This window comes from Lathamus discolor, chromosome 5 (genome assembly GCF_037157495.1).
Source record: "Lathamus discolor isolate bLatDis1 chromosome 5, bLatDis1.hap1, whole genome shotgun sequence".
NCBI classification, from domain to species: domain Eukaryota; kingdom Metazoa; phylum Chordata; class Aves; order Psittaciformes; family Psittacidae; genus Lathamus; species Lathamus discolor.
This window is the reverse complement of record NC_088888.1, coordinates 12,034,372-12,062,260: the sequence shown is the minus strand read 5'-3', so window position 1 is coordinate 12,062,260 and position 27,889 is coordinate 12,034,372. Positions and strand designations below refer to the sequence as shown.

Sequence of the window (27,889 nt, the reverse complement as noted above, 5' to 3'; positions counted from 1 at the left end):
GTGATTTCATTGGGTGTGAGGATGGGTTATCTTGATTTCATGATCAGTTTTCCTTCCCTGTTCTAACTTCTGTGTTAAGCTTCCTTTTCTGGCTCTTCAGTCCCTTCTTCTTCACTTGTTTTAAACTTACTCTTCAGATCTTTCAGACATGTTCCTCTTATCTTCCTCTATAGAGTTGATAATGGTGACTTTTTGGTTTGCTTGGGGGAAGACAATTGTTATGCAGCTGCATCTTCACATTCTACTTGTGGGTGCTAACAGAGGATTTTGTTCTCAAATCTGAGCTTTGGTAGAGGAAGATTCTCCATTGTCACGCTTGCCAAGAATACATGTGTACATGTCACAGAAGCATTAATAATAGACTGCATGACTTTCCTTATCCAATAATATAATCCAATAGTATAAGAATATTCAATAGTATAAGAAAATAGTTTTTTTGGATATCAAAAAAGTACTTGGGCTTTAGCAAATAAGAAGATCCTTTTGTTCGTGAACCAGAAACATCTTATGGTCAGTACCATTAAAGCACAGCTGAAAAACTGGTACTTAATGATTGGCAATTTAAGAGGGTTAACACCCTCAGGAAGACATATACATAAGAGTGGTATCTCCACAGCAGGAACTTTGAACTATCCTGTCTGCTTCATGAAAGAAAGGACTGGAAGGCCCTAAGGAGAGCCTGGATGACTGAAGGCGCCTATTTTAAGAACATGGGACAAGCTGGATGAAGTATCAAACTACTTCTTTAACAAGCTGGAGAGGCTGGAGTTACTGGCTAACTAGAGTTTGGAGCTGGCATTGTTATAACATTTTTTCTATCCCCTGTTTGTTATTTTTCATTCACTAAAATAGTAAAATACAGAATCTGTATGGTAGCTGTAATAAAGTTATGACAGTGCGACATAATGCAGTTGCATTTCTGTCATCCTATAAAGGTTGTTTTACCATGAAACAGAAATCCCTGTGGTCCTACAGAAGCAAGATGGGTTGCTATTAACACTTTTGTTGTCTAAAGCAAAGCAGTGTGGAGCTGCTGGTGAAGACAAGTGCCTAAGTAGGGGTAAAACTCCCAGCTAGCATGCTTGGGGTGGAAGAAGAAAACAACAAAGCTGTACTTACACAATGATTTAGACACTTGTTGCTTTAAGACATTTAAAACATTAATTTACCTACTAATGGCTGCTCTTAGCAACATGGCATGAGAACTGCACCACTCTGTGCAAAGGACTGCCTTAGCTGATTGGGATGGTTGGGTGGAAGAGGTTGAGAGACGTGAAGGGAATTGTCTGTGATCACAAGGTTTTGTTTGTTAAGACTTTTCCAACAGCGCAAACAGAGAACTGATGCGGTGCAGAGGTGACGAAAAGGTAACATTGGAACTTGGGAGGGAAGTGATAGGTGAAAACTGATGGAGTGGAAAAACCTCAAAGAGCTGATGAAGAAGTCAAGTTGCTTGTTAGGTACTTACAGACAGGATTAGCTGCTACCGCTGGACCTTCTGAGGCTTGCTCTGATCTCTCTCACCAAGTTTGGTAGACATGCTTTGGAGAATCCAGGGAGAAGCACCCTGGTACGTGGGCTCTTAGTGTTCCGTCAGGCACAGAGCTGTGCCCCGTGGGACAGTAGCTGGGCAGCTGTAAGCAGTCTGCAGGTGCTTCTCCTCACTCATCCCTATCACAGCGCTCTGAGCGCTGCTGAGATCGGCTGAGGAGCCACTCGGGAAGCTCACACACAGCTGCCGTGCCCGAATTCTGGCATTCCAGCGGTGAAACAAGTGTTTACCGGGCTGCAGCCCGGAGCGCCCTGGGACCAGCTGTGCTCTGCAGCCCCGGCCAGCCCCATCGCTCCCCACTCACCGGTGTCTGGTCCGTGCCGAACGTTGTCAGGGCGCTCCGAGCCCCGTGTCTGCGGCCGGCACCGAGCGGATAAAGCCTTCGCGGCCCCGTCCTTGTCCGTCCCCAGCTGAGGTGCCCGCGGAGGGCCCCAGCTGCGGCTCGGGCCGCAGCCCAGCGCTCCCCGCCTCCCAGACACGAACTACATCTCCCAGCGGGCTGTGGACGGAGGGGCCCGGCCGGTTTCGTGCCCCTTTCCCGGTGGGCGGCCCCGGCAGCGAGCACAGCGAGGCGAGCTCCGTCCCGGTTCCGGCCGCGGCAGGTAATGGCGGGCGCTGCGGGGCGCGGTGTGAGGGGAGGCCCGCGGGCTCGCTCCGTCGCCTGAGGGGAGAGTCGCGGAACCGCGCTCCGCCGTCGGGTCGTGCCTCACCTCACCTCACCTCACCTCACCTCAGCCGCTCCGAGTCGCTTGTGTGGCGGCGCGGCTGAGGTAACGGGGCCCGCGGGGAAGCGGTGCCCCGGCGGGACAGCGCTGAGGGAAGAAGGGGCGAAGCGAGGGCCCGGGCCGCAGCTTCCCGTGCCGTGAATGCCGTACGGCCACAGGGGGTTGTGTGTGCGGCGTCTGCGAGCCCGCAGAGCCAATGCGGACGGGAGCGGGGACCCCCGAAAGCGGGCTCTGTGCCTGCAGGGCTTACATAGCGTTGTTCCAAAGATGTGTGCCCCTCCGCCAGCTGGTAGCGTCCAAATGCTGTTAACAGTGGGCATTATTAAAGTCTGAGTAATAGCTGTGGGCTGGGTGGGGGTCTTTGGGTTGATTTTGGGTCCTTAATCTGTTCTGGGGGGAGAGTCGATGTGACATTCCTTGCTGGAGCCGGGGTTGCTTGTCCGGAGTCAAGTTCTTGATAAGCTGGCCTCAGTGCTAAGAGTGCTTTTGTGTAGTGTGCACTGGGGATCTGGCCAGGTTCCCCGGTTTAGTTAGGAGCAAGGGTTTTAACTACTGTGATATAATAGACTGGTTTGGGTTTTGGTATTAATCTCTAAATGGGGATATGAAATGGAACTTTATGTTCGCGGGTCGTTTGCCAAACCTGAAAACTGTGTGAATGGGCATAGTGTACATAGGTCCCCTTTGCTGAGCAAGCATTTTGGGGATGAGAAGAAAACCTTTTAAGTTTAATGACCGTATTTTGTTGCGTAACTGAGCAATCTGCAAAGACCGAGCAAATGACGCACTTGCTCCTCAAGTTTGGCTCAGTTTGTCGGAATTCAGAAGGGATTTTGACTTTGCCCTGCAGTTAAAACATACCATAATCGAGTACATTGCTTAATTCTCCAATTCTGTTGAATTAGGCTGCTTTCTCATCCCTTATTTCCATAGCAAAGCTTTAGCTAAACTAAGAGAACTTGCCCAGTTGTTGTAGGTGAACCTGCGAGATGGGATCAGTCTTGGAAGCCAGTGCCTCAAATTTACTTGCACAGCCACAAATGCAGGTTTGATTGGCACTATTCTTTTGAGATGCTGTGCTTCTGCTCCCAAATGGATATTACTCCTGTCTGAAGTAAGCAGAAACTGAGACTTGAGTGCACAGATTGCGGATGTTTACTGAAAATCGATAGAAGATAGGCACCGAAAGCAATTAGGCAGCTTGGGAAATTGATCCACAGTTGAATTTGTCCAAGGACAAGGATTAGATCTTTGTCAGAGCTGAAGCCTTTGTGGGGAAGGTCCTGGCACAGTGTCAAGTTCGTGACTCTTTGTTCTGCATCTTTCCCGGTCTGAATTCATATATAAAAACTTGCTTGTGATTTCCTTAAATTCTTGTTATTTCTTCTGAATTCTGTTCTTTTTCTTTCATAGGGGCAATTGTGGTGTTGAAGTAAATAATTCAAAATAGAACACAGTTGGTGCTCTATCACTACTGCAGCCAGAATCCACATGCAATTTGTCTGCGTAAATTGCCCAAAATAGGTTTTTGAATTACTGTGTGATTCAAAAACCCTTTTCTCCTCCCCTGTTGATCTACTGTACTTCTTGTATTTGGTCATTCCAGAGGGTAATATCATGTTTTCAGCCTGATTGTTTATCTGGGGTTTCAGCAAAGCTTTCAGTCCTACCCAGTAATTTTAGCCATAGAACTGCAATGTTTTAGGATGGTAAGCACTGTGAAACAAGTTCAGGCTTCTTAGTAGAATATACATGACCAATTTGTGCTAAGTAATTGTGGCAGGTAAATGAAAAGGTTCGGGGTAGTAATTCCAGAATGCTAACACTCCCAGAAATTCTGGTTTCTTCAGTAATAGTCTGTCAAGTAATTTGTCAGGGGAGAAGTAGCAAAGCAGGGATGGGGGTGGTAGGCGAAGTATAGCTTATAGCCCTAGGCAGAATGAATTGATTATCTTACCTATGCACGTTTCTTGGTGTATAGCTGGAGCATTCAAATTTTGTGGCCAGAGGAGCAGAGGTAAAGCCTTACCTTTGGGGCAGAGTGTGCACAGCTTGGTTGAGCCTGAAAAAGGGGTTATTTTTTCATACAACACACAGTTCCAGAACCAAGGCAGGCTTCTTTAATGTGCGAGTTCCAAACGTGGCAAATGGATCTCTCATTACCGTGCAAGTCCCTAAAGAAAAGTAACTTGGAAAGTAGAGCGTTTTCCTTCTCTCTGAAGAGCTTTGGTTTGCTTATAATTAATGTTCAAAATACATTCTCCCCTTCTGAACACTGCTACTGAAAAAGTCCTGGATTCTTCCTCTGGACTAACATGTTATTCTTAATTTAAAGCATAATTTGTGTGTGTAAATGGGTATTTACATAAATAATAAAGCACAAAAATCTACTTCTGCTGGGGCATTTGCTTTAGTATCTTGGTCATGCTGGACTTAGCAGGATGGGTAATACAGCAAATTTAATATACCCTGAGTCTTACAGGGGGTTTTTTTGTTGTTTGGTTTTTAGCTTCATTATCAGCTTTGATTTTTTTTTAGCATATTTTTATTGATTAAGTACTTTCTGATTGGCAGGGCTGGGAATATTATTGTGGGACTCACAGTAGCCTCACTTTGTGAGTTGCTTTTTTTGTTAAGTGTATGCTGCTGTCTTCTAGTGCATTGGCCAGAATGAGGAAATGATCTGTGATTGTGTTTATGGAGTGAAGAACAGGAGCTTTTTTCTAGGTTTCTTGCCTGGAAAGTGAGCTGTTCTCCAACACTCCCCCAACTTTCCTTAGAAACATCTCTGCTGGGCATTATGAGGTGTAACCTACAAGACAAGTAAAGGCTCAGCAAGTTTTCATTTGCGTTCTTTCTCTACCTCAAGCAGTTCTTGTATTTATTGCACCCAGCAGTCAATTGTGAACTTGTTTTTCCTTCTTTTGAACTCTGCAACAAAGGCACAGAACCATTTCTCTACCAGTTTTGCTGCATGCCCTGGCTGCCTACCACATCTGTACCCTGGGTGTGCTTTGCTGTCTAATAGGAGTCTTTCTCTCAGGTTAAATGGCTGTAATATTATGAATTAAAAAATAAAGCTCTGTTAAAGGACCTGGTCCTCTTGCCTGCTTTATGAGGAGTGTTAATTGCTCTCAGCTGGTGGGTACAGGTAGTGCACTTCTCTAGATGAAGCCCTTAAATCCAAAGGGGACTTAAATATTAAGTTATTATTAAGAGAGTGATGAAGTAGCAAGAATTGTTCTTGTTACATGTTTACTCTGGCACATCCTTTTGGTGTTGCAGTCATTTGATAGAAAATGATGACTACCATCTGTTCCCCTCCTCTCTCATCATTCAAAGTTCCTTTTCTTTTTGAGAACGAAGTCTTCATAGAGAGATAACAAGTTCTATCTCTTCCTGTTTCCATAGTCACAACTTACAATAAAAGTGGGGTTTCTTTCATTTTGCACTCTCATACATGTTTTCGTTTGTGCTGCCCTTACTATTTGGAGTCATGATCCTAATTTACAAGGTGCACCTCATCTTACTCTCTTGCAGCTTGCCAGAAATTTCCTCTGGCAGTCCTTATATTCATAATTTCCATCTCCACACCTCCTTTTAACTGGAAGGTTTTCATGTACTTTGTTCCTACGTACTTGGGAGTGCAAGATTTCAAACTGTTTGCACTCTTCCCCTCTAAGGCACCATGTACACGTCAGTTCTGCATGTGTTAATAATTAAAGGGTTTAGTAACACAGTTTTCTAACAGTGCTATAATACAAAAAGCTTGTAAACCTTTTGAAGATCTTTTCCTCTCTGATTTCATGGAAGAAACTTAAGAGAATTAGACTAATGGAAAATCCCGCAGTAAAAAGGAGGACACATGTTGTGCTGTACCACCAAGAAGTATGAGAGGAATCTGAGTCTTATCTAGAGATTATACCAGGCAAAACATTGGCACTAGTACTATGGCAGAGGAGGAAGGCAAGCTTTTACTTTTCGGAACTGGAGGATTTGGTGAAGCTAAAAATAGAACCTGAATTTCCCTTAAAGACTGAGGAACAATTGCCTTGATCTCATTTCCTTATCTGTAGTATCCAATTCATTTGGTTCATCTGCATGCTTTTGCAGCCCGTCTGTAACATGAAGATACTGGCATAGGATGTGAGGAGGTTAACCTAGAAACTCTGGTGGAAGGCAGAGCAGAACAATGTGCTATTCATAACTTCTTTTCGGATACCAGGAATTAAATGTTGAAGTAAAGCTCAAGATGTTCTGTGGAGTCTATTTGATTGCACTGTGTCACTGAGCTGGCTGGAGAGTGGCCAAGAGCTGTCTTAAAAACTATTACTGGCATGATATCCTTCTCTTTAATAATAACACGAGCTTTGAGAGCTCTGATGAGGAGACCCAGCTTTCAGCTGTGTTCAGCCCCAAGTTGATGCAAAGCTTCTGTCATTTCTCTGCATCCATTAAAAACCCCCTCTGTTGTTGGAATTTGAGGGTCATTAAGTAGGGTAAAGGCTGAATAGGATAAAATCTTTCTATGATTTAACCTTAATGTTGTAGCTATCAAATGCATTATTATGACAGTTCATAAAGAGTTCTTTTGCACTTAGTTATTGTGACATGGTCATTAGGTCACAGGAATGGACATCACACAGATCCTAGGTTGGATTCTGCCTGTTTGTGTTAATGGAGCCCAAAGGCTTTTTTTAGACTCTCTGAAGGAAGTGGGTTTGTTCAAGCAGAGTAGAAGCACAATAAGGAAAATTGAGATAAACAAGACATGGTTTTAAGCAGCACATGAGAATGCATTGGGCATGGATTTGAAAGACCAAGCAATGTTGCTTAAATGTGTGTTCTTGTAAACTGAGTATCTTCCTCTTAAAAATGTGGCATGCAGTGTTTTAAATTATGATTGTGATATGAGCTTTGACCAGCCGGCAGTTGCATAAATAAATGTCACCTCAGGGCAAGGCAAAGTGGGTAACAATGAACTTTGTCCCATGCTCCTTTTCTCTTATCTAGGCTTGGGTCTGAGTGCCCATCAGATTTCAGTGCAGTACTGAAGAGATAGTAACACTTGACAGTCATAGTATCATAGGGGAAAGAGGTGGGATATGTTGTAAAGGTGCTCAACTACTCCCCTGGAATGAAGTGCCTCGGGGACTAACTGCAGTAAGTACAAGTTCTGGGTGATGCATACAGGTACCCCCAGAGCCTTAAACTGGCTCTGCATTGGTTGTTCCTGATGTCCGAGGGCAAAGCAGATGAAGGGCTGCCAGGGAGCAGTGCCTCACTGCTGCAGGCATGGGGTGTTCCTCAGTGGTGATGGAAGTGTTATCCCGACCCTGTCTGAGGTGCAGTGCTCTTCTCCTGGGAGAGGTCTTGCCGTCCCCCTGGGACAGAGAATGTGGTTTTTCTCCTTCGACCTCTTTCCTTGTTTGTATTCTTCCAAGTAGGTTGCAGCTGTACTGTCTAATTTCTGACTGTGAACAGTACAGAAAAAGATTGTGGAACAGAATGATACCATCTCTTCCTGCTGTTTTGGAGATAGCATTGTGTGCCACCTCCCTATGGCAATAAAAAATGTAAAAGCTAAATTTCTCATCGAGACAAGCCAGAAACTGTTGGATTTTTATTTGCTGTTTTTGAATTGCTTCTCTGCGTAGGATGCTTTATTTCATCCCATGCCTACCTCTCCTCCTTTCCTACAATGTTAATGTATCCTCTTATGCTCACCTGGGAGATGTTATCAGCTGTATGCAAAGCAATTTCTGTGTTGCTAAGCTATTTTGAAGCTTGTCATAATGCTCCATAAACTACATAAACAGTAAGCTTTTCGTATACAGATGTATTGACTTCATGGTTTTCTGTCTGTTTCTCATGCTACATAAGGACAAAAAGGTGGTAGGTACCTGGAGCTGGTAGGATGGAGGCTGAGGGTAAAGCTTCTGGGACTGACCTTTTTAGCTCGTCAGTGCTAAACTCATTGCTATTAGAGGTGCCATGAGTTTTTGAAGTCCTTCAGTGTGGTGTTTTTCCTTCAGCTCAGTTGGGAGGAGGAACCTGCAACTGCTGCTGTTCAGATCTGTAAACAAAGGCACTGCAGCATACTTTTCAGTAAAGCCTGATGGGTGAGTTTATGTAACACAACAAAAATAAATGGAAATGTCACATCTAAATTGAGCTGTTATTTCTCCTGCAGAATAATTATCAATAAACCCTGTATCTGACAGCATCAGAGTGTCCGAAGCGCTCTGAGCTTCCTTGCAGCCTGGTGGTGAACTAGCTTTGGAGAGAAAATATTACTAACTCTAAGCCATGATCACCTCTAGCATGTGTCTTAAAGCAGCACAGTCTCTTACTTCACTCAGGCACTAGCTGTTTTGCACTTACAGGGTTGTAAGCACCACTCGGAGCTGTGGGTATTGTGCATCATTCAAGCTGGGATGCATAGTGTTTGGGCCAAAACAGATTTCCAGACATGAGGCTGAAGGTCTTTTGAGTTGCTTATTTCTCTAATAACAAGTTTCAGATGGATTCCAGTGCTGCAAGGCAGAGGTCAGTGATTACTAGTAGAACAAGATGGGGATTTTGCTATTAAGCACTGTTCTCTGGGGCATCTGTTACTGGATACTGCTCCAGACAAGGCATGAGGCAGGATGTAGATGAGACGTAAATAATGATTACTCTGATCCTGTGGGACTATTAACTGTTGTTAATGCATGAACAGTGCAAATCCAAATGCTAAAGATTGTTGAAAATTAGTGTTTTCAATATAGGAGCAGTAGGATACTTCAGGAGAGTTTGGGGGTTTTCTTGCAAACAGCATGTTTCTTAAGATACTTTTGACCTTCAGGAGTAGCTAGGTTTTGGCCTATTTACTGGAGCCATCACATTTCACTGTTTTTCTTTCAAAACATGTTTTTAAAGTAGCCAAACAAAAACATTCTTCCTTGCACTCTTAGGGATAAAAGTACTGTCTAAGGTATTTAAGTGCTGTCTACAAACAATATCCACCCCAGGGTATAGCAAAGTCTTGGAGCCTAAGTACTTGACCATGGAATAAATGGAAATAGTTCCTTCTAAGGCCTTGCCTTTGGTCACATAAAGAGAGGAAAAAGCCAAAGCAAAACATGAACTCCCTTTGAAGTAGTCATTTGTAAAGGCAACACGCCAGCATGGCTGCATCAGGAGAATTCAGAGAATAGAAACACCAGCACTTTGTTGCTGTACATACCTGAAAACTGTGAGTATAGAAGAGTTTTATTGTACCTGTTTCTCCTTACACATTTGTGGTGCTGTATCATAGAGAGAGTGTATGGGGCTAATAACTTCCATTTGACAGCAGATCTCAGTAGTGGTTAGCAGAGGAAATTCTGGTGCAGAGGCATCACAACTGAGGCTGCTTTATGCTGTTCAAATAACACACAGGAGTTTGAGAACTGACTTGAATAGCAAACTGGGGAAATCGGTGAGTGCATTTGCTCTAAGTGCTCTCCTTGGCACAGGCTGGAGTGGTTGGTAGGAGCGTGCTGGGTTCCAGTAACTCATCACTAGCAAAACAGTCCCTTTGAGTGTGCTCTGAACTGGTGCAAGTTAAAATACTGCTGATGCACTCAGTCCTTTCTCTTCTTGTGTGCGCAGGAAAAAATGTAGTATAGTTGGAGCTCTAGGCCCCTGTGTTCATAGTAACTGGGGGATTTTACAGGCACTTTCAAGGGATCTGAGAGAGACTGAATACAGAGAGCAACTTAGGATCTGTTAGCAAAGAAGAATCCAACCAGTATCAAAGGTGGCTTCTTCCAAGTCAGAATGACATCTCATGCAGATTGATTTGTCACCAGCCCAATTCTCTGCAGGAGGAGACAGAACTGTCGTGAGACCTGAAGTTGGGTTTTGGTGCTTGTTGCTGGATTGTCAACAAGCTCCTCCTCAAGTGTTTGGAATTAATTGCAAAAATAGGGATCTTTTTACATCGCAGGGTCTTTGTACACACAGCCCAGGGTGAATGCAGAATACACACGTTCACACACAGTCCCTTCCGCTGCAGAAATCCTGATTGCTCATGTCTCTTTGGGAGAAGCAGAAATATTTTTGGAGCTCTGGGTACTCCAGTCACTTAGGCCATAGGAGTATCTTGCTAGAGAGTGGGCTGAGAGTCTGTTCCTGGGTAAAGCAGTTCTGTTAGGTGCTGTGCCTCTGTCACCATGTTGGCAGAGGTGCTGATACAGCATAGGCCAGGAGAAAAAGTCCTCTGTTCTTCTAAGTACCCCAGCCATCTTGCCAGGACAACAACGCTCACATTGACAGCAGCTCTCTTTTCTCCTGGCATGGAAAGCCCCATGTTGTGGGGCTTTGCAAACATACTGAAGTTGGCCAAGAGTGTGATGTTTATGTGGCGCTTACATGGTTATGTGGGTGAACCTTTGTCGTCTAGACATGGCCTGAGTAGTGCTGTGATTTCAGGGAAGTTGCTGTTCTCTGTGCAGACTCAGTAATAGAAATGCTGCTAAATACTGTGGTAGGTATTATTTCTATGCAAAGTGCTCTGAGGTTTCTAAAAGCCCCCCAGTTCTGCTTTGCAGTGAAGTTTAATTGTGCTCTGGAGGCTCCTAGACTGCATTGGTTTATGTGCTGAGGCAAGCTGAAATCGGATCAACTTTTTAATTCTGGGGTAATTCATGGCCTGAGCTTGGTGGAGTGGGAAAAGATCATTGTCTTGTGCTCCAGAGAACATTGTGGAGAAAAACTAGTACCTCCTCAAACAGGAGCCATGCAAGGTCCAGTGAAACTAATGAATAGATGTTCTTCCAGTGCCTATCTTTCCCATTTCTCCAGCCTCTGAAGAGCACTTTTCAAGGCATGTGTAAGCAATAGATTTTTGTAGCTTGATCTCCATCTGCAAAGTGCCTGACTCCTGTACAAGTGTTTCATTGGGTGCTTATTTTGACCATTCTATTGTGAGCCATCAGAAAATGAAATGCAAGAGGCCGACTAAAATGTGTCTTGTCACATAAAGGCACTTACAAGACAGGTCAGTTTTACTCTTGTTATGATAATGTGAACTCCCGTTAACTTGTGTTACAATCCCAGTTTTGATCTAGGAATAAATTCGGTGCAGTCTGTTGACTCTGAGCAATTTCAGAGCATCACAGAGCACAAACCCAACTAAACCTTCCAGTTCTGGAGAGAATGAAGACTATTCTGTGTCATAAACAATGCTTGGGCCCAACCGAAGTTTCGAAATACCTCGTATCTTACCAATTCCCCAGCAAATGAAGGTTTAAAACATGAAATTCTTTAAAATTATGCATTAAATTGATGACAGTGCTGCTCCCCAAGCCACCTTAAAAACATTTCTATACTTTAAGGGATGGTGGAAAACATTCATTATTAAAGAAAAAAACATTATTAGATTATTTTTTTTTCTGCTTGCAGCATGAAACAGTTCAAATCTTTTCAAAATGGGTTTAGTTTGTTTGTGTTCTGCCTGACTGAAGCACAGCAGCCCTGCAGGTTATGCAGATGTGCTGTGAAATCAGGTTGCTGTGTACTGTGAAGAAATTTACCACCTGGAGAAGGGTGCTTTAGAGCCAGGAGAGCATGCATGTGGTCTTCTGGTTTCTCTTCAGAACTGCAGAGGGAGAAAGAAAGGGAAGGTCCTTCTACCCTTTGCACTGCTGTTCAGGGGTTATGCAAACACATCCCTGTCCCACTTCCTCAAGCTGTTTGGGAGGTAAAAGGTGGCTGCTCTCACAGTCTTCACTTTTCATTCTCTCTATGTCTTGGGGGTTTAGCTTTGTAAGAATATGTATATAAGCCTTACTAAAGGGATGCTCTGCTTTGGAATTTGTGAGAAATCTAGAGCTACAGAGGAAGAGAAAGCTTTAAACCTGAATTATAGCCAGTCACATCCTTTACTGTTGAAGTTTAGCAGCAATCGTGTCCAGAGGACTATTTAAATACCAAGCCATGAGATATCTTTACTTGCTTTGAGTTATGTTCTGACTAAATTTCTTTCATGTAAGCCACTTCATGTCTCCCCATTTGAATTGAATAGGTTAAAACATCCTAGTTCTGAAATTGTACGTAAGTGTTGATGTCCTGTGAGTGACAGAACATTGTGTAGATCAAATCCTGTCTTAAAAAGGGAGTAAATGTCTGTAGTCCTTACAGAGTACATCACATGTCTGAACTGTCTGATGGGGCTTACCAGAGTTTTGTTCTTCTTTTGCAGGCATTATGCTACTCGAAGTGTTCCTGCTTCTGGGTTCAGTCATCATCTACTTCTTATTTTACAAGAAGAAAGACGAAACATTGCCCTTCAAAGAGGGATGGTGGGGCAAGGGACAAAAGCCTGATGCTGAAGAAGATACAACTATTCGACCATTTAAGGTGGAAACTACAGAAGAAGAGCTGAGTGTAAGCAAATCTTTATACTGGGGACATGTAAGAAATGGCCAAATAAATGCAGAACTTGTTTGAAGTAATTTTTAAGTTGAACCAATAGTTACATTTATGAGAATGAGCAATGATGTGTGGGACTTGGCGGAAGGGATTTGTCAGGACTTCCCAAGATAGTTACGGACGGACAGATTTCACGTATTGCTATGCAGTTTGACTCTCAGCTGGCTGTTTCAAGATTGCCAGTAAAGAAACCCACTCCGTAAAGCCCAATAAACATAAAGCTCATATTACAGATTACTCAGCTCTGTGTTTCTGTTTGTGCACCTCCCTCAGTTTGAGTGTGTAGATCAAAATATGAACAATATCTCTTCCTTTTTCCTTCAAAAGCAATTACAAACATTTCATTTTCTTCCCTGTTTTATGTGTGCAGCTGTGTTGGATGCTGCTTCTTCTGTAATTAATGATCTACTTTGATCAACAGCAGTACCACAGTGGTAATTACAGTAAACACATACATTGCAGAATGTGTTAGATAGAATCAAAATGTTGCTATGTGTTTAAGTCGGGGATTGCAGAATTTCATAGGTCTGTGTGGAGTCGTGGTTCAAACAGGACTCATTGGATTGCCCATATTATTCATTTATAATGGATTCCTATTCTCTCAGTAAGGCCTGAGACAGAACTTGTGTTTGCCCTTCTTAGTAGTATCAATGGGCATTAATCTCCGATATGTTTCCTCCTTATACTGCAGACACAAAGCTAGATAATTTCTAATTTACAGATGGTTTTGAAACATGCAGTTCTGTATTATGGCAGCTATCGCAACATAGTCCATTGGTAGAAAACTCTCTTCCTAAATATATTCTTGCCTAAACCTGGAGTTGCAGTTACGCCAGCGTGTGTTACTAACACATTTTTAAGAGGTGTTGCGCGTGGACAGAAAAGCACATATGTAAAGACATGGTAAAAAGCTTAACTTTAAAATCCATGTTTTCTGTAAACGTGTTAAATGCCCAAACAGTGAGCTTCTGTACTAACATCTTGCCTAGGCTGATACTGCCTGTTCACTGTGAGTCATGCATACACCTAAGTCAGAGTCAGAGCTATCTCTATTGCTGTATTAGAAAATGCTATGCAGGTTTAAACCTCACAGAGGCTTGAGTAGGATTACATTTCCAGACCTGCCTTCCACCCTCAATTCTGTGGCTCTGTATGCAGTGGGAAGGGGCTCTTGGCTGTTCTTCCCTGCCAAGTGATTTTGGACTGTTGTGCAGTATCATCAGTATCCCCTGTAACCTTGAAGTGCAGTAGGAAGGTGATTTTCATAGTTATTCTGGATAGGGAAACTTTAATTCCAGTCTAGTTTCACCAGCTTTGTGGCCATGCAAAATCCCTCAGTGTTTCCCAGTGAAGACATCCAGCCCCTTGGTTTGGGAAGGAAGACAAAAGGTTTGGGCCAGATCCATGCATCAGTTGTGAGGTTGGGCTCGCAAGTAACCTAGGGAACAGCACACCGTGGAAAGGCATAAAGACTTAAACTGTGAAGCCGCTGTACTGTCAGATGAGTGTATTGTCCTCTGTGGTGACAGTGTTAAGAACACCTGTAAATAGAAGAGGAAAGAGGCCATCTAGAGGAGAAAAAGAACTGGAACAGCTGATAGAGCATCCGCAAAATGCACAAGTGTCATTAGAGATGTTATTTTCATTGTTCTCACTTCACTTGAAAATAACTAGAAACCATGCACAGTAGAGCTAGAGCCTGAGATGGCACACACAAGTGCTTGTAATGTCTCTTCTTTCTTTTTCCCTGCAGGACTTGTATAGGAGACTTGACCAGGCTCGATTCACTGAGCCACTGGAAGACAGTTGCTTCCATTATGGGACTAACTCGGTGTACCTCAAGAAGGTTGTCTCCTACTGGAAAAATCAGTTCAATTGGAAGAAACAAGTTGAAGTCCTCAACAAGTACCCACAATTCAAAACTAAGATTCAAGGTGAGTGGCTTTTTCCCTTAAAAAAACCCCAGCAATACGTAACCTTGTCTGCAAGGGATCTTGGTGGCAAGAGTGCTGTGGTTGTGTCGTGTCGTGTGGGCCTTCCCTTCCTGGCTGCTGTAGCGTAGATTATTGGCATTGTTGCTGAAGCAGCAAGAAACTCTTTCTTCACAAGCCTTTAGGACATGGAATGACAAATGGAATTCCCTTGTGCATGGATGGGTTGTCAGCTGGTGTTAACAGGAGCCAAGCACAGGCATTTGGAAACAGAACCGGGATCTTGAGATGTACACATGTTCCCTGGCTTGCATGCAGTTATGCAAAGATCCCCACAGATGTCTCCTCTTGTTCCATGTAATTCCCCAGCTGCTGCTGTCACGGTGATGCCATCAGCCTGGCAGCCCTCCTCAGCTGGGCATGCTGCCTGCTCAGGTTGGCCCTGTTTGCAAGGCAGATGTGCTCTGCTGCACCATTTCAAGCATTCCTGTGCCCAGGAAGGCAGGATGTGCCTTTCCCTTGCTTGATGTGCTGCCAGGTGTGAGCGAATGGTGTGACTTCTTGTCCAAAGCACAGACACCTTTTGAAAGAGGCTGTTGAGCATAAGGGCTGCTTGTGCTGGAGCTTGGTCAAACTGGATGTTTCATGTGCTTGAATGAAGGTTGCGTGTGGGTCATTTGGGGGTACAGGTTTCGATTTAGAGCACAGCAGGCAACTGTCTTGCATGATGGCAAAATTTAAGCTTAAGATTATGCTATTATGTGTTCAGTTGCACCCATAATTGTATGTTATTTCATAATATTTAAAATTGCTTTTGGACAATAAATGGTTGTTACAAAGGGGTTAGAATGTAAAGATTTTATTTAAAGTGGAAGAAACATCATGTGAGACAAGAAAGGGCAAAGAAGCAAAAGACAGTGCTCTATGTATAGCAATAGGAAGAGAAATTTCAACACTAGGAATGATTACAGAGATGAGACATGAAAAGGCAAGATCAAACATGCTGCATAGCAGATTCCCAGCTTCTGTCATCACTTGAAAGTTCTTCAGAGAATACAGAAATCCGCAGAGTTGTCAAAGATGGGGAAATCTGTCAGTGAAAGGGTGGGATTGCTGGTGAGCTGGAGCTCAGGAGAGCAAAATGTGCTTAAATACATCAAGAACCGAGGCATTCAGGCTCTGCTAAGAGCAAATTACTGTTTCCTGGAAAGCAAAGCCCTGAGTGGGTCTGAGGAAGAGCAGCTCACCTCAAGCAACTAGTGCAAGCTGTGTGAGACCTACTGGTTGTATTGTGACGATCACAAAGGAAATGGGTCTGCAATTTTTACCTTTTTACTTAACAACGAGGAGACTGGAACTAGAATACAGTTTCCTGTTTTGGTTTATACAAAGAGACACTGAAAACTTTGGCCAAAAAGTGGAGAAGAGCTACAGAATTGAACACTTTAACTCTCTTTCAGCATGGCATTGTTTCAGATCCTTGATTCAGCATGGTTGGTTTATCAAGCAGTTGTGTGACTTGATTGCGGGAGGCCTCCACAGGTAGAGAATACTTACTGAAGGCTTTTTACATTCCTTTTGCTGTAAAGCTCAGATCAATGGCTGGAGACAGAATCCAGACACGTTTAAATGATGCACAAAAGAAGGGAAGTGATTAAGACCCCAAACAAAGAGCTGCTGGTTATGACGGATTCTCTGTCTCTTGGTGCCTCCAAGTTGCAACTGTATGCAAGAAGTAAAATCTCTGGTGGGCTGAAGCCTATCTGGTGCCATAGAGCAACATTCGGGTAAAATTTAAGGGTGCTTGGACTAAATGATGTTATCACCTCCTCTGCCTTTAAGCTGTGTGAGTCATTGTGTTACCGTTAGGAAATTGCTTCACTTCTATGCCTTAATTTGCCAATTCATTTTAAAACAGAAAGATGCCGACCTCATTTGGCTGCTGTGGTGCTTAATTCCTCATTATAAAGTACTTTGAGGTCCTTGGCTAAATGGATCCAGAGAAGCACAGTGTCTGCATACTCACGAAAAGAAAGGACTTCAGAGAAGATTTATTCATGCTCTGTTCTGTGCTGAGTTTCAGTGTCATGGGAAATTTGGGCATGTTAATGACTTACTTTCTTTATACAGGCATTGATATCCATTTTGTTCATGTGAAGCCTCCTCGTCTGCCTGAAGGCCAGTCTGCAAAGCCACTGTTAATGGTTCATGGCTGGCCTGGCTCATTCTATGAGTTTTACAAAATCATCCCTCTCCTGACGGATCCTGCCAGCCACGGCCTCAGTGATGAACACGTTTTTGAAGTCATTTGTCCATCTATCCCTGGTTATGGTTTCTCAGAAGCACCCCACAAAAAAGGTATGATCTGTGAGAAGAAACTGAGCATAAGCCTAGTCTCACAGTGAGATAAACCCCAGCAGCAGAACAGTAACTCCTGGCACTTGTTTTTTTCCCAGTCTAGAAACAAAGATCCTCTGTGCCCTGTGGGAAGAGGGAGATAAGAGTGTGATGTCAGGTGACATCATTACTTAGTTTCAGGAGCACTGCACAGATAATTTACAAAGGACTATAAAAAGTTATGAAGTGACAACTCATGAATTGAAATGGAGTCAATGAATTGTGTGGGGGTGAGCAGGAAGAGTAAATTTAATTTGTTACTGTTCCTCTTGGGTGTTTTGAATCCATATTCAACAGCATTATACAGGTAGGTGAGAAGCAAGGGTTGAAACAAATCAATTCATGTATGTGCATGGTAGGTTGCAGGCAAATGCCTGCTTGTTCAGCTTGTGCTCTGGTTTATACAAACATAAGCTGCAGCTAATTGGAGCAAGGTAGTATTTAAAGTGAAACTGAGGCTAGTATTTCGTTATGTGTGCAGGTGAATGATGTGGGGAAGGCTGGTTTTCTGTGCTTCCTTGGTTATGATTTATACAGTCACCATTTAGTGGAGAAGTGCATTACTTGTGGCAACTTCAAGCTTTTCATCATTCAGATGAGGCTCTGCTCACTGTACACAAAATGGGAACGCATTCCTTGGGCAGTGCTCACTGACATGGCTCCACTGGAGTATGATTATAGCTTAAAGAACTCTAGGAACCCCTTGGTGTGGCAGTTGGTGGGGTTAGGAGAACACAAGTCTGTAACAAAGGCCTTGTGGTTTCTGCTTGCTCCCTAGACCTTGCTGTTAGGCAGACAAGGAAAACCAGACTTTGAATTTAAACTTTGCCTGGATGGGGAGAATAAATGGTGCACAGGCAGAAGCATAGCTGGAATTACTGCAACAGTGTTGTGTGTTTGTTTTTAACACAGACTTCAATTCTGTAAGTGCTGCTTCTGTTTTCTATGAACTGATGCTCAGACTGGGATTCAACGAGTTCTACACACAAGGAGGTGACTGGGGCTGGCTCATCTGCACCAATCTGGCCCAGATAGCTCCCAAGTGAGTACCCTGCTAGTGCAGTGCTTCATGATTGACATGCAGAGCTGCTTTATTCTTTGAATAGCTACTTCTTGTGCACTTGAGAGCTCCTGTCCAGGTCCTCATCTGTAGTGTCCATTTTCAGAGCTCAGAATTAAGCAGTGATCCAAAATTACGTAGTTTACATGGTATACCTGTTGTTTCAACCACCAGTGCAGTAGTTTTGCAATGGCCCCACTGGGTCTGGAGTGGGAAAAGTACTTGTAATAGAAGGAGGATTTGTGGCTTAGTGCCCAGGAGTGTGTGCTGATTAGTGACAGTTGCCCCTTTGACTTGTCATTTTGGGGTGAAAAGCCACATTACAAAGTACAGACAAGGACATGCTGTAATTAGCAGATTAGAATTTAAGTACCTATTAAGTGTCAATGTTTGGTAATAACATTTTAAATATAACAACTTTGAATCACATTTTAATTCTGTTAATTTATGGGGACCTTTTCTGCTTTTCAGCCATGTGAAAGGTCTCCATTTAAATCTCGCCTCAGTTTCCAACATGGGGTTCACTCACCTGCTCTCCATCCTGCTGGGCCGCTATCTTCCAGGGCTCTTTGGTTTCCAGGATGAAGATGTCAGGCGGATGTTTCCCTTCTTAAAGAAAGGAGTCTACAAGATCTTGATGGAGTCTGGCTACGCTCACATACAGGCTACAAAGCCTGATACTGTTGGTAAGAGAAAAACCCCGTTAGAGCTCAGAATATTTAGTCTGGTCATTTCATAGAAACCAAACATAGTGCTTAAAGTATGCAGAAAATCAGGTTTTGTCAGGGAAGCTGAAGTAGGAAGTTTGAGGGTTTGAAAGGCAGGCTCCTTTTCTGTATCCAAGTCAGAGGAGGTTGCATGGGGGTATATGGCACTACACTTGCTTTTGAATGCAGAAGCAAGTAAATCTGCACCAAAGAACTGAGCATGTTCTAAGTGCCACTGACCTCATTTTGTTTTGATTAATAAAACAGTTTATTTAATACTTTTCCACTTCTGCTATCACTGGGGACTGTAATTCTAGTTCAGATGCAGCTATGCTGAGAGCAAAAGATACTTCACAGAGAATGGATCACATTCAAATGATCCATTGTAATATTTGATTTGGTATCATTATGATGAGGCTTACAAGGATACAAGAGAGGGACTCTTCATCAGGGACTGTAGTGACAGGACAAGGGGTAATGGGTTCAAACTGAAACAGGGAAAGTTCAGGTTAGATATAAGGAAGAAGTTCTTTACTGTGAGGGTGGTGAGGCACTGGCACAGGCTGCCCAAAGAAGTGGTGAATGCTCCATCCCTGGCAGTGTTCAAGGCCAGGTTGGACAGAGCCTTGGGTGACATGGTCTAGTGTGAGGCTTCCCTGCCCATGGCAGGGGGTTGGAACTGGATGATCTCAAGGTCCTTTCCAACCCAAACCAGTTTATATAAACTACAGGAAGCTTTAGCTTTTAGCTGTCTGAGCACACAATGTAGCTTCTTTATAGGGATAAGTGATAACTGAGAAGTAGAATCAAATTTAATTTTCAATCACTTGCAGACTTTCAAGGAAAAAAAGATGTACCTATGAATGTGCTATCTAGATAAGCTAATCACTCAGATTGCCTAACTGCTTAAGTATCTGAGTTTTAAGTGTTTCTATTTTAAGAACTTCCTTTGCAACTGAATTGGACATACTGAATATATTTTAATTTAGTGCAGCAGCAATTTATTTGTGGATTTTATTAAGAACATAGCTAAGGAAAGTACTTCTTAATGTTTTTCTATAGCTTCCCTGCAGAAACACGTATGTTCTTAAAATGTGTAGGCAAATTGGGAATTTTATTGATTTTAAGTTAATTTTGCTTGAGTTTTGTTTTCTAAAAATTACTGGTCTCTAGCTGTGTTTGTGCTTTAAGAAAAGATGGGAAGCTGGTAGCTGGACAGTGCCAAGCCATGTGCCTTCTGCTGTGGTTTCCCATTTGACTCTTGTCCCTGCCAGTAATACGTGGTCTGTCAGAGTGGACTGTACTGACTGGGAACCAGGAGCCAGTTCATGTTTTGGGAGCTGGAGCATTCCTGCAGTTCTGAGGACAAAGAGGAGAGGAGCACGGCAGGTGGCAGGTTCCCACAGGGAGAAAAACACTCTGAAGAGGGCAACATAAGGTGGCTTGAGGAAGCACAGCCATGGAGGCTACCACAGTCAGGAAGACTGGTAGTACAGGGCTACCTTGCAAGCTGCTCTAAAGAGGAAGTTGTCTCTGGTTGTTGAGATAGCCAGATACAGATATACACATATGGATATGTATTCCACACACACTGTGCTTCCTAATACTGTACTCTTGATTGCCTCAGAGCTGGCTTTTCATCAAACTGTCTTGCATGGATTTGATTTTACACATACTCTTTGGGAAACCTGCATGGAGCATGGATTTGTTTTCAACTGGCTGGAACAGGCAGTGCCTGTATTCCAAGTACTGTTAAGATCAATGTCAGTGTAAACAGATGTGCCCTTCTTTGTTCACAATACGTATATGAGAACAGGCTATTGCTTGTCTAGCAGGTCAGCACAACTTTTCCAAACACTTGGTATTTTGGTTATCAGTATTAGTTGTTTGATAACTGAAACTCGACGGTTACTGCTGAAATTGTGCTAGCTGTAGCACTAGGCATCTTTCAGGAAGGTTGGGTTGTATGGGTGGAACTTCAAATATATTGCTGCTCCTTGGGAAAAGCTTTTTCTAAGGCTTTTCCTAGCAGCTGAGACAGTTTATGGCCCCTGTATTTCACAGCACAAGGATTAGCAAAGTTCCAGGTGCAGGTGTGTGTTTGCTGTCCAAGCAAAACAAACTATGAAAAGTATATTAAGCCTCGTTATACGTGAAGGCAGTTGGCGGTTGTTAATTCAGAAGATGGACCTTTTAGTAAAGCTTTGGTCTTCCTTAATGACTTTCTAATAATCCTTAAAATGTTTTTGCTGTTAGATAATGTTGCAGATTCTCCCTGTCGTGTGTAGGCATGTGGGGTTTGGCCTTGTAATGCTGTTTAATACATGACAACTTCCAGATTAATGGAAGCAAACCCTACTTGGCACACAGTCCTTAATCGTATTAGCTTACAAGGGGTGGGGAGGAAAAAAGCCAGCAGAAATCCAATACTGTTACATCAGTGCAAAAAACATATGGTGTGAGCTAATGTGGAGCCTGTTGGTTTGCAGATACTATCAGTTTATGAATCAATAATAAATAGCTCCAACTTGTTCTACTGTATTTATTTAGGAATACAGCTGCTAGAACAGCTTTGTAAAGTTAGCTACCCTGTGTTATAGCTCCTGTAACAGTCTGAGTTCAATAGTAAGGTATCACAATTCTAGTGAACTTTTCCTCCTTTTCAGGCTGTGGTTTGAATGACTCTCCTGTAGGACTGGCTTCATACATCTTGGAGAAGTTTTCTACATGGACTGATCCAGAATTCCGTAGTTTAGAGGATGGAGGACTAGAGAGGTAAGCGGTTCCTCCTATGCCACTTTGGACAACGTGATGGAGTTGTAGCCAAGAAAGTTTGTCTGAATTGATCACCTCCCATCTCACAGGGAGCCTGTAGAGAGCACAAATGGCGCAGTGCTATGCCACAGCATGCAGAAAAGCAAACAGGGAATGAAGGCTGAGGTACTGCCTTCCCATTTTGATCTCCTAGAAGAGAGATGTAGGTGAGGAAAAGGCAAGAACTTGTTTAAAAGCCTCAATTTAAAACTTCTAGGTGCTTCCATTTTATGAAGTAAGTTAAAACCACTAAGACAAACTGTGTGAACCCCCGACTTCAGATCTGGATCCTGCCTTTTGCAAAGCTGCAAAGGCTTGGATCCAAGGCTTTGGTTCAAACTCTTATCTACCACAGGACCTTGACACGCTTGTGAGGTGGGCTGATGCCAACCTTATGAAGTTCAACCATGACAAGTGCAAGGTCCTACACCTGGGTCGGAGCAATCCCAGGCACAGCTACAGACTGGGCAAAGAAGAGATTCAGAGCAGCCCTGCGGAGAAGGACTTGGGGGTGCTGGTCGATGAGAAAATGAACATGAGCCAGCAGTGTGTGCTCGCAGCCCAGAAAGCCAACCGTATCCTGGGCTGCATCAAAAGGAGCGTGACCGGCAGGTCGAAGGAGGTGATCCTGCCCCTCTACTCTGCTCTTGTGAGACCTCACCTGGAGTATTGTGTGCAGTTCTGGTGTCCTCGACATAAAAAGGACATGGAACTGCTGGAACAAGTCCAGAGGAGGCCACGAGGATGATCAGGGGACTGGAGCACCTCCCGTATGAAGACAGGCTGAGGAAGTTGGGGCTTTTCAGCCTGGAGAAGAGAAGGCTGCGTGGAGACCTCATAGCAGCCTTCCAGTACCTGAAGGGAGCCTATAGGGATGCTGGGGAGGGACTCTTCATTAGGGACTGTAGTGATAGGACAAGGGGTAACAGGTTAAAACTTAAACAGGGGAAGTTTAAATTGGATATAAGGAGGAAATTCTTTCCTGTTAGGGTGGTGAGGCACTAGAATCGGTTGCCCAGGGAGGTTGTGAGTGCTCCATCCCTGGCGGTGTTCAAGGCCAGGTTGGATGAAGCCTTGGGTGGAATGGTTTAGTGAGAGGTGTCCCTGTCCATGGCAGGGGGGTTGGAACTAGATGATCTTGAGGTCCTTTCCAACCCTAACTATTCTATGATTCTATCTTCTGGGTATTGAAAACTGCCCTAGGTGGAAGAATCTCATTATGACAGAAAAACAAAATTTCAATTCTACATTAAGAGGCTGGGAAACAGAACTTAAGACTCATTTTAATACTAAAGGTTAACAGTCCATGAATTTGCTTTAGATTCATTCATAGTGGCTTCATCTACCTACTGTTTGCTAATAAAGGATCATACTTGGTGTGCAAGAGATGACTTTTAAGATTGCTGGGTACCTGACAGTAATGGAGTAAAGGGGCACATTATGAAAAGGACCAGTGACCTGTTCAATGGATTTGAATAGAAAGTTTGTACTGCATACAGCTGATTTGGTATGAAACACATTCTGTTTACAGTACATGTTGTGATGGTTCTACTGAAGGCTCATGGTAACATTCCACATTATGAACAGTAAATGGCACAAGCTGTTCTATGTGCTTGTCTGCTCCTACTCTCCCAGTCTATAGACAGTACAGTGCTTGTTTGGAGTCTGCCTTCCATGTAGGAGTTAAGATGTGACTTCCCAGTTTGTGTCTGAAAGTCTTTAACATGCTTGAATGTTAACATGTCAGTGACAGGCAGAGGGGGAGCAGCTTCACCTCTCAACTCACTTCTTAACCAAGTTAACTATTTTTCCTGAAACTTTTTTTCTTGCAACTAAACCAAAGTCAAGTTCCTTTACAGTAATGGTATTCAGTTCTAACTAAGCAATCTCTGGGCTTACCTATTCAGGAAGTTTAACCTGGATGATCTGCTCACCAATATCATGATCTACTGGGTGTCAGGCTGTATAGTCTCCTCCATGCGTTTCTACAAAGAAAATCTGCAGAAGGGGATAGGTACACAGAAACATGAAAGGTAAGTGTTCTGGTTGCACACAGGTTGCTTATGCCTTATGGCTGCTGCAAGTTTCTGAATGCTGAGGAAAAGCACTGCTGTATCACAGTGTTCCCCTGCAGGACAGGTTAGTTATACCATGTTGTGCTTGGAAAACACAGTAGTTAGGTAAGAATCCTGAACCATCAGTAAGGAGATGTGATTGGAGGCCCTACTTGAAGACCTCCCATTCTTGGTGTATCCAACTGGGGAAGAGTGCCTGTGACTGAGGCACGCAGTTTTGTTTATAGCTTATCTGGATGGTAGTTCTAGGACTTTTCTGGATGCAGTTTGTCTATTTCTACAAAAGATTTAAGTCCTCTGGAAGTAACTTCAGCATACTGACAAACTGCACAATTTGGAAGTCACCAAGACCGATGTTCCTGCTGGGCAGACACTTAAAACAGAAGCTTGGTTGTATATACTTGGGTCAGCTTGAGTATTAGTGAAGGCTTAAACCTGCCCTGAGGTATCTGCAACCACAGCTCAGTGCTGTGGTATTTAGCTGTGAAATGATGCTCCCAGGAAGGTGACTTGGTTCTTGTAGCAAGTACACAGTGAGCGGTATCCTGTTCTGGTCCTGCCGACATGAGATGAGCTATATGAACTTCTGCGTGCCCAGAGGAAAGAGTCTCAAAGACCTACGTAAAATCAGGCACTCTGTTTTCAGGCTTCCAGTGGTTATGTGCCCAACAATTCTTTTATCTAAATTTTAAAATCTGTCTCTTCTGACAATGCAGCTTAAGTGTATGGGATATTTAAATCTAGGAATGTTGTTCTGTTTATAACAAGCATGGACCATTCCAATTTCTAAGATACTTTTCTCATCAAATCCAGCTGCTTTCCATCACTTAATAACGTGCAAAATGTTGTGTAGAGTGCCTTCATGCTAGTTAAAAGCAACAGCTACTTTACAAGGTGAAGTCTCTCATTCAGAAATCTTTCCTCTGAACTAGTCTTGATTTACTGTTATTCCTCCCCTCTCCTTTCCCTTTGTAGCAGTTCAAGATAACTCTTCCCCTTCCTACCCTGCGGTTGTCAACACATACTAGTTGTAACCTTCACTGTAAATATCTCTCCCTTCAAATTGTCTGCTTTCCCCTCAATACATGACTCTTGAACCCTGAATGGAGCATGTGGAAACTTGATCCTCCCCCTCTTCCTGGGGTTCTTTTCTCCATTCCCATGCCCTGGGTCTCTTGCAAAATGGCCTTAATATCAATGTGTGGATTTTCATTTTTTTCCCCAGGGAGTGTTGTCTTCTGATTACCTAACAGCACTGTGCCCAACTGTTTTAAGAACAACAGTTCCTCATGACTTTCCATTTCTTGCAGGGTTAAGTGTTTGAAAGATCAAACCAATTCTCTCTCCTCTCTCAGGCTCACAGTACAAGTACCTACTGGCGTTGCCTCCTTCCCTAATGAAATCATGCACACGCCCCAGGCTTGGGCCCAGAAGAAATACACCAACATCGTTTCCTTCCATTTCATGCCTCGAGGTGGCCACTTTGCAGCTTTGGAGGAACCTGAACTTCTTGCTGAAGATATTCTGCAATTTGTTGGGAAAGTAGAGAAAGAGCAACTTTGGAGAAAGAAAGAATAACTCCACTGACAAACAGCAGGGTAACTGCTCATAGCTCAGCACATGTACAAGCCTTACTAAGTACTGTAATCCATGCAATTACATCTTATTCTTGACCAGATGTGAGAGGACAGCAAGAACAATGCAGTATATCTCGATGAGATACTGCCATGGAGATTGTGGGTTGGGTCTCTTTGTTCAGCTAAGCTGAGACAGTAGCATGAAGATCACTTGGTTATCTTCTCCCCCAAGCAGACTTCTAAAATCTGTAGTTCTGTAGTATTCCTGACCCTTGCTTTGAAATTGAATAGACCTTAAACATCAGAATTAACTAATCAAGAGTTTATTAAAGGCTTTTTTTCATGGCAGCAGTAAAACTTGAGTTGGTGTAGGTGTGAGGTTCCTCACACAAAGAATGGGAACAGCAAGACCTAACTCGTGTGAGTGCAGGGGTTAGTCAGCATTGATGATCTGCAGAACCCTTGCGCTAGCCAGCTGGCTACTGCTGGCTGCCCTTCCCATCCAGCCTGGGCTGTTGAGCAGCTTCCTGGCTGGGAGGAAGCTCTGCTCCCCTCTGCCTGGCACAGCAGCTTGTGAAATGCACCAGCTCAGACCAGAGAGAGGGACTGGGTCTGTGTAAATGTAGCCCAAGCTCCCTCTGCACTGAATTTGTACTCTTAACCAAAATCATGGCCCTGGACAGGCTCAAGCCCCTGTGGCTTTGCACTGCTGCTGCAGAGGATTGTAAATACCTCTTCCTAAAGAATAAAAGTGTGATTAATTAAAAATAAAAAACCTGCTTTAACATTTTGCATAATACCTGTATGCTTCTTTTAGATGTTGTAATAGCTGAGATTTTGCTTGGTGATAGCCGAGAAGCACCAGTTGAGACCCTCTGTACTGTATCTGTTACAAAGGTCAGATTGAAGGCAAACTGCTCAAAGAAAATTGTATTTGAAGGGCTGCATGGTTTTGCCAGCAACAGTCCCTAGTGTGAGCAGTTGAGCTTCAAACACTCTCAAACTGTATCCAGATGACTGATTTCAGTATGGTTTTGTTCTCCATTCTCTGCTGACATACTTCCCTACCCCTGCAAGCACAGGGAAATCTAATCCACCACTAACGCTTGCACGGATTAGTATCATTTCACAATATTAATTGAAATGGAAGCTGTTAAGTAAGAGTCACTCCATCAGAGCCCTGCTCCATCCCACAGGGCTTTATGCTCAAGAATACCACGGGGCTTGTTTCACAGAAGGCAAGTCCGTGTTCCTGCTGGCACGTTTGAATCTTGGTGCTAAAAGCCACCTGATGCCCCATGACAGAAAATCATTTGGGCAGATGAGTGGCAGCCCAGAGCCTGGGACCTCCAGCCCCCTTTCCTCTCTGCCTCCTGTGCTTCTGCCCCAGGGCACCAGCAAAGGAAGGCACAGCAGCTTCTGCTGCCTCAGCCCTTCAAGCTGTACTCAAGTTCTGTAGGCCAGCTAACTGCTTCCACATTAGCAGTGAGCACTAATTCCGTGTTTACTTCTAAATGCTTTCATTAGTCACAATTTGTGTTCTCATTTGCAAAATACTGTATGGTACAGACAGGAATAAAATGATAATGATTCACTTCATCTAAAACAGGCTCTTCTCAGAGAAAACCATCCCCACACTTGTTTTAGGTGCAGTATGTTGAAAAACATTGCTTATTCCAGAGGAATCAGCTCACCTCTGACAACAGCAGCAGTTCACAGGCACCACTCTGCTCCTTCTTGTACCAGTCTGATCTCTGGCCACTTGCTTTTGCCTTCTGTCCCTGGTGTGGCCTCATGTTTGAGAGCTAGAGCTCATCCTCTCTCATCTTCAGTACACAGGCGAACATCTGCTGTGTGGTGCTGGGGAACACTGCCATACACCGACAGAACCCAGCACGGTCCCAGGGACTGCTCAGTCACAGCACAGATCGAGTTGGGGGAAGACAGTTTGCTACGTTATCTGTGCCAAACTAGTTTTTCAGATGTTAGTAGAAGGCTTCAAGCATTTTCCCTCTCCCTTCTGGAGCAGATCTGCTTGAAGGGGCCCAGCCTCAATGAAAGGATGAACATCAGGGCTCTGTTTTGTGATCTTACATTACAGCAGCTCATCGAGCTCAGGCACCAGTGACACTGGACAGAACACAACCACCTTTCTATTTTTAAATACACCTCTCAGCACTCAGCAATCCAAGACAATGATAATGAACAGAGGCAGTAAAGGAGCACATCCTCACCCTGCTCTGCACACCAGGTCAGCACCCTTCAGCCTACCACAAGCATGAGTTGTCTGCATTGTCACTTCTACTGAGGATAAAAGATAAGCACCGAGGCACGAAACCCAGCCCAAACATGGGTTTGATCAACTGCTGTCTGAAAGAAACAGAAAAAATCTGGACCTAGAAGCTTAAAAATTATAATGAGACACCTGTTCTATAGCAGAGGTTATTCTCATGTCACCCTTCTCAAACCTTAAGCCCACAGCTAACAGCAGTTGTTGTTCAGCACCTACTTATCTACACTTAAAGATACAAAGACTGAGTGAAATGCTATGACAATATGAAAGCACATAAAAGTGGCCATGGGCCAGCTGTGA

General features: G+C 43.6%; 1 protein-coding gene across 2 annotated transcripts; it reads left to right on the top strand.

The window, feature by feature from the left end:
* The first annotated feature begins 1,739 nt into the window (after positions 1-1,739).
* Positions 1,740-25,448, top strand: EPHX1 (epoxide hydrolase 1). Of its 2 annotated transcripts, none has more exons than XM_065679772.1 (9): positions 1,740-2,154; positions 12,506-12,690; positions 14,489-14,669; positions 16,797-17,024; positions 17,976-18,105; positions 18,595-18,809; positions 21,497-21,605; positions 23,552-23,677; positions 25,075-25,448. In XM_065679772.1, the coding sequence occupies exons 2-9, from the start codon at positions 12,511-12,513 to the stop codon at positions 25,295-25,297; spliced, it is 1,392 nt and encodes a 463-aa protein (XP_065535844.1). In that variant the 5' UTR covers positions 1,740-2,154; positions 12,506-12,510; the 3' UTR covers positions 25,298-25,448. The 2 variants fall into 2 exon arrangements, with proteins under 2 accessions (XP_065535844.1, XP_065535846.1); XM_065679774.1 differs by lacking the exon at positions 1,740-2,154 and adding an exon at positions 7,333-7,440.
* The last annotated feature ends 2,441 nt before the right edge of the window (positions 25,449-27,889 follow it).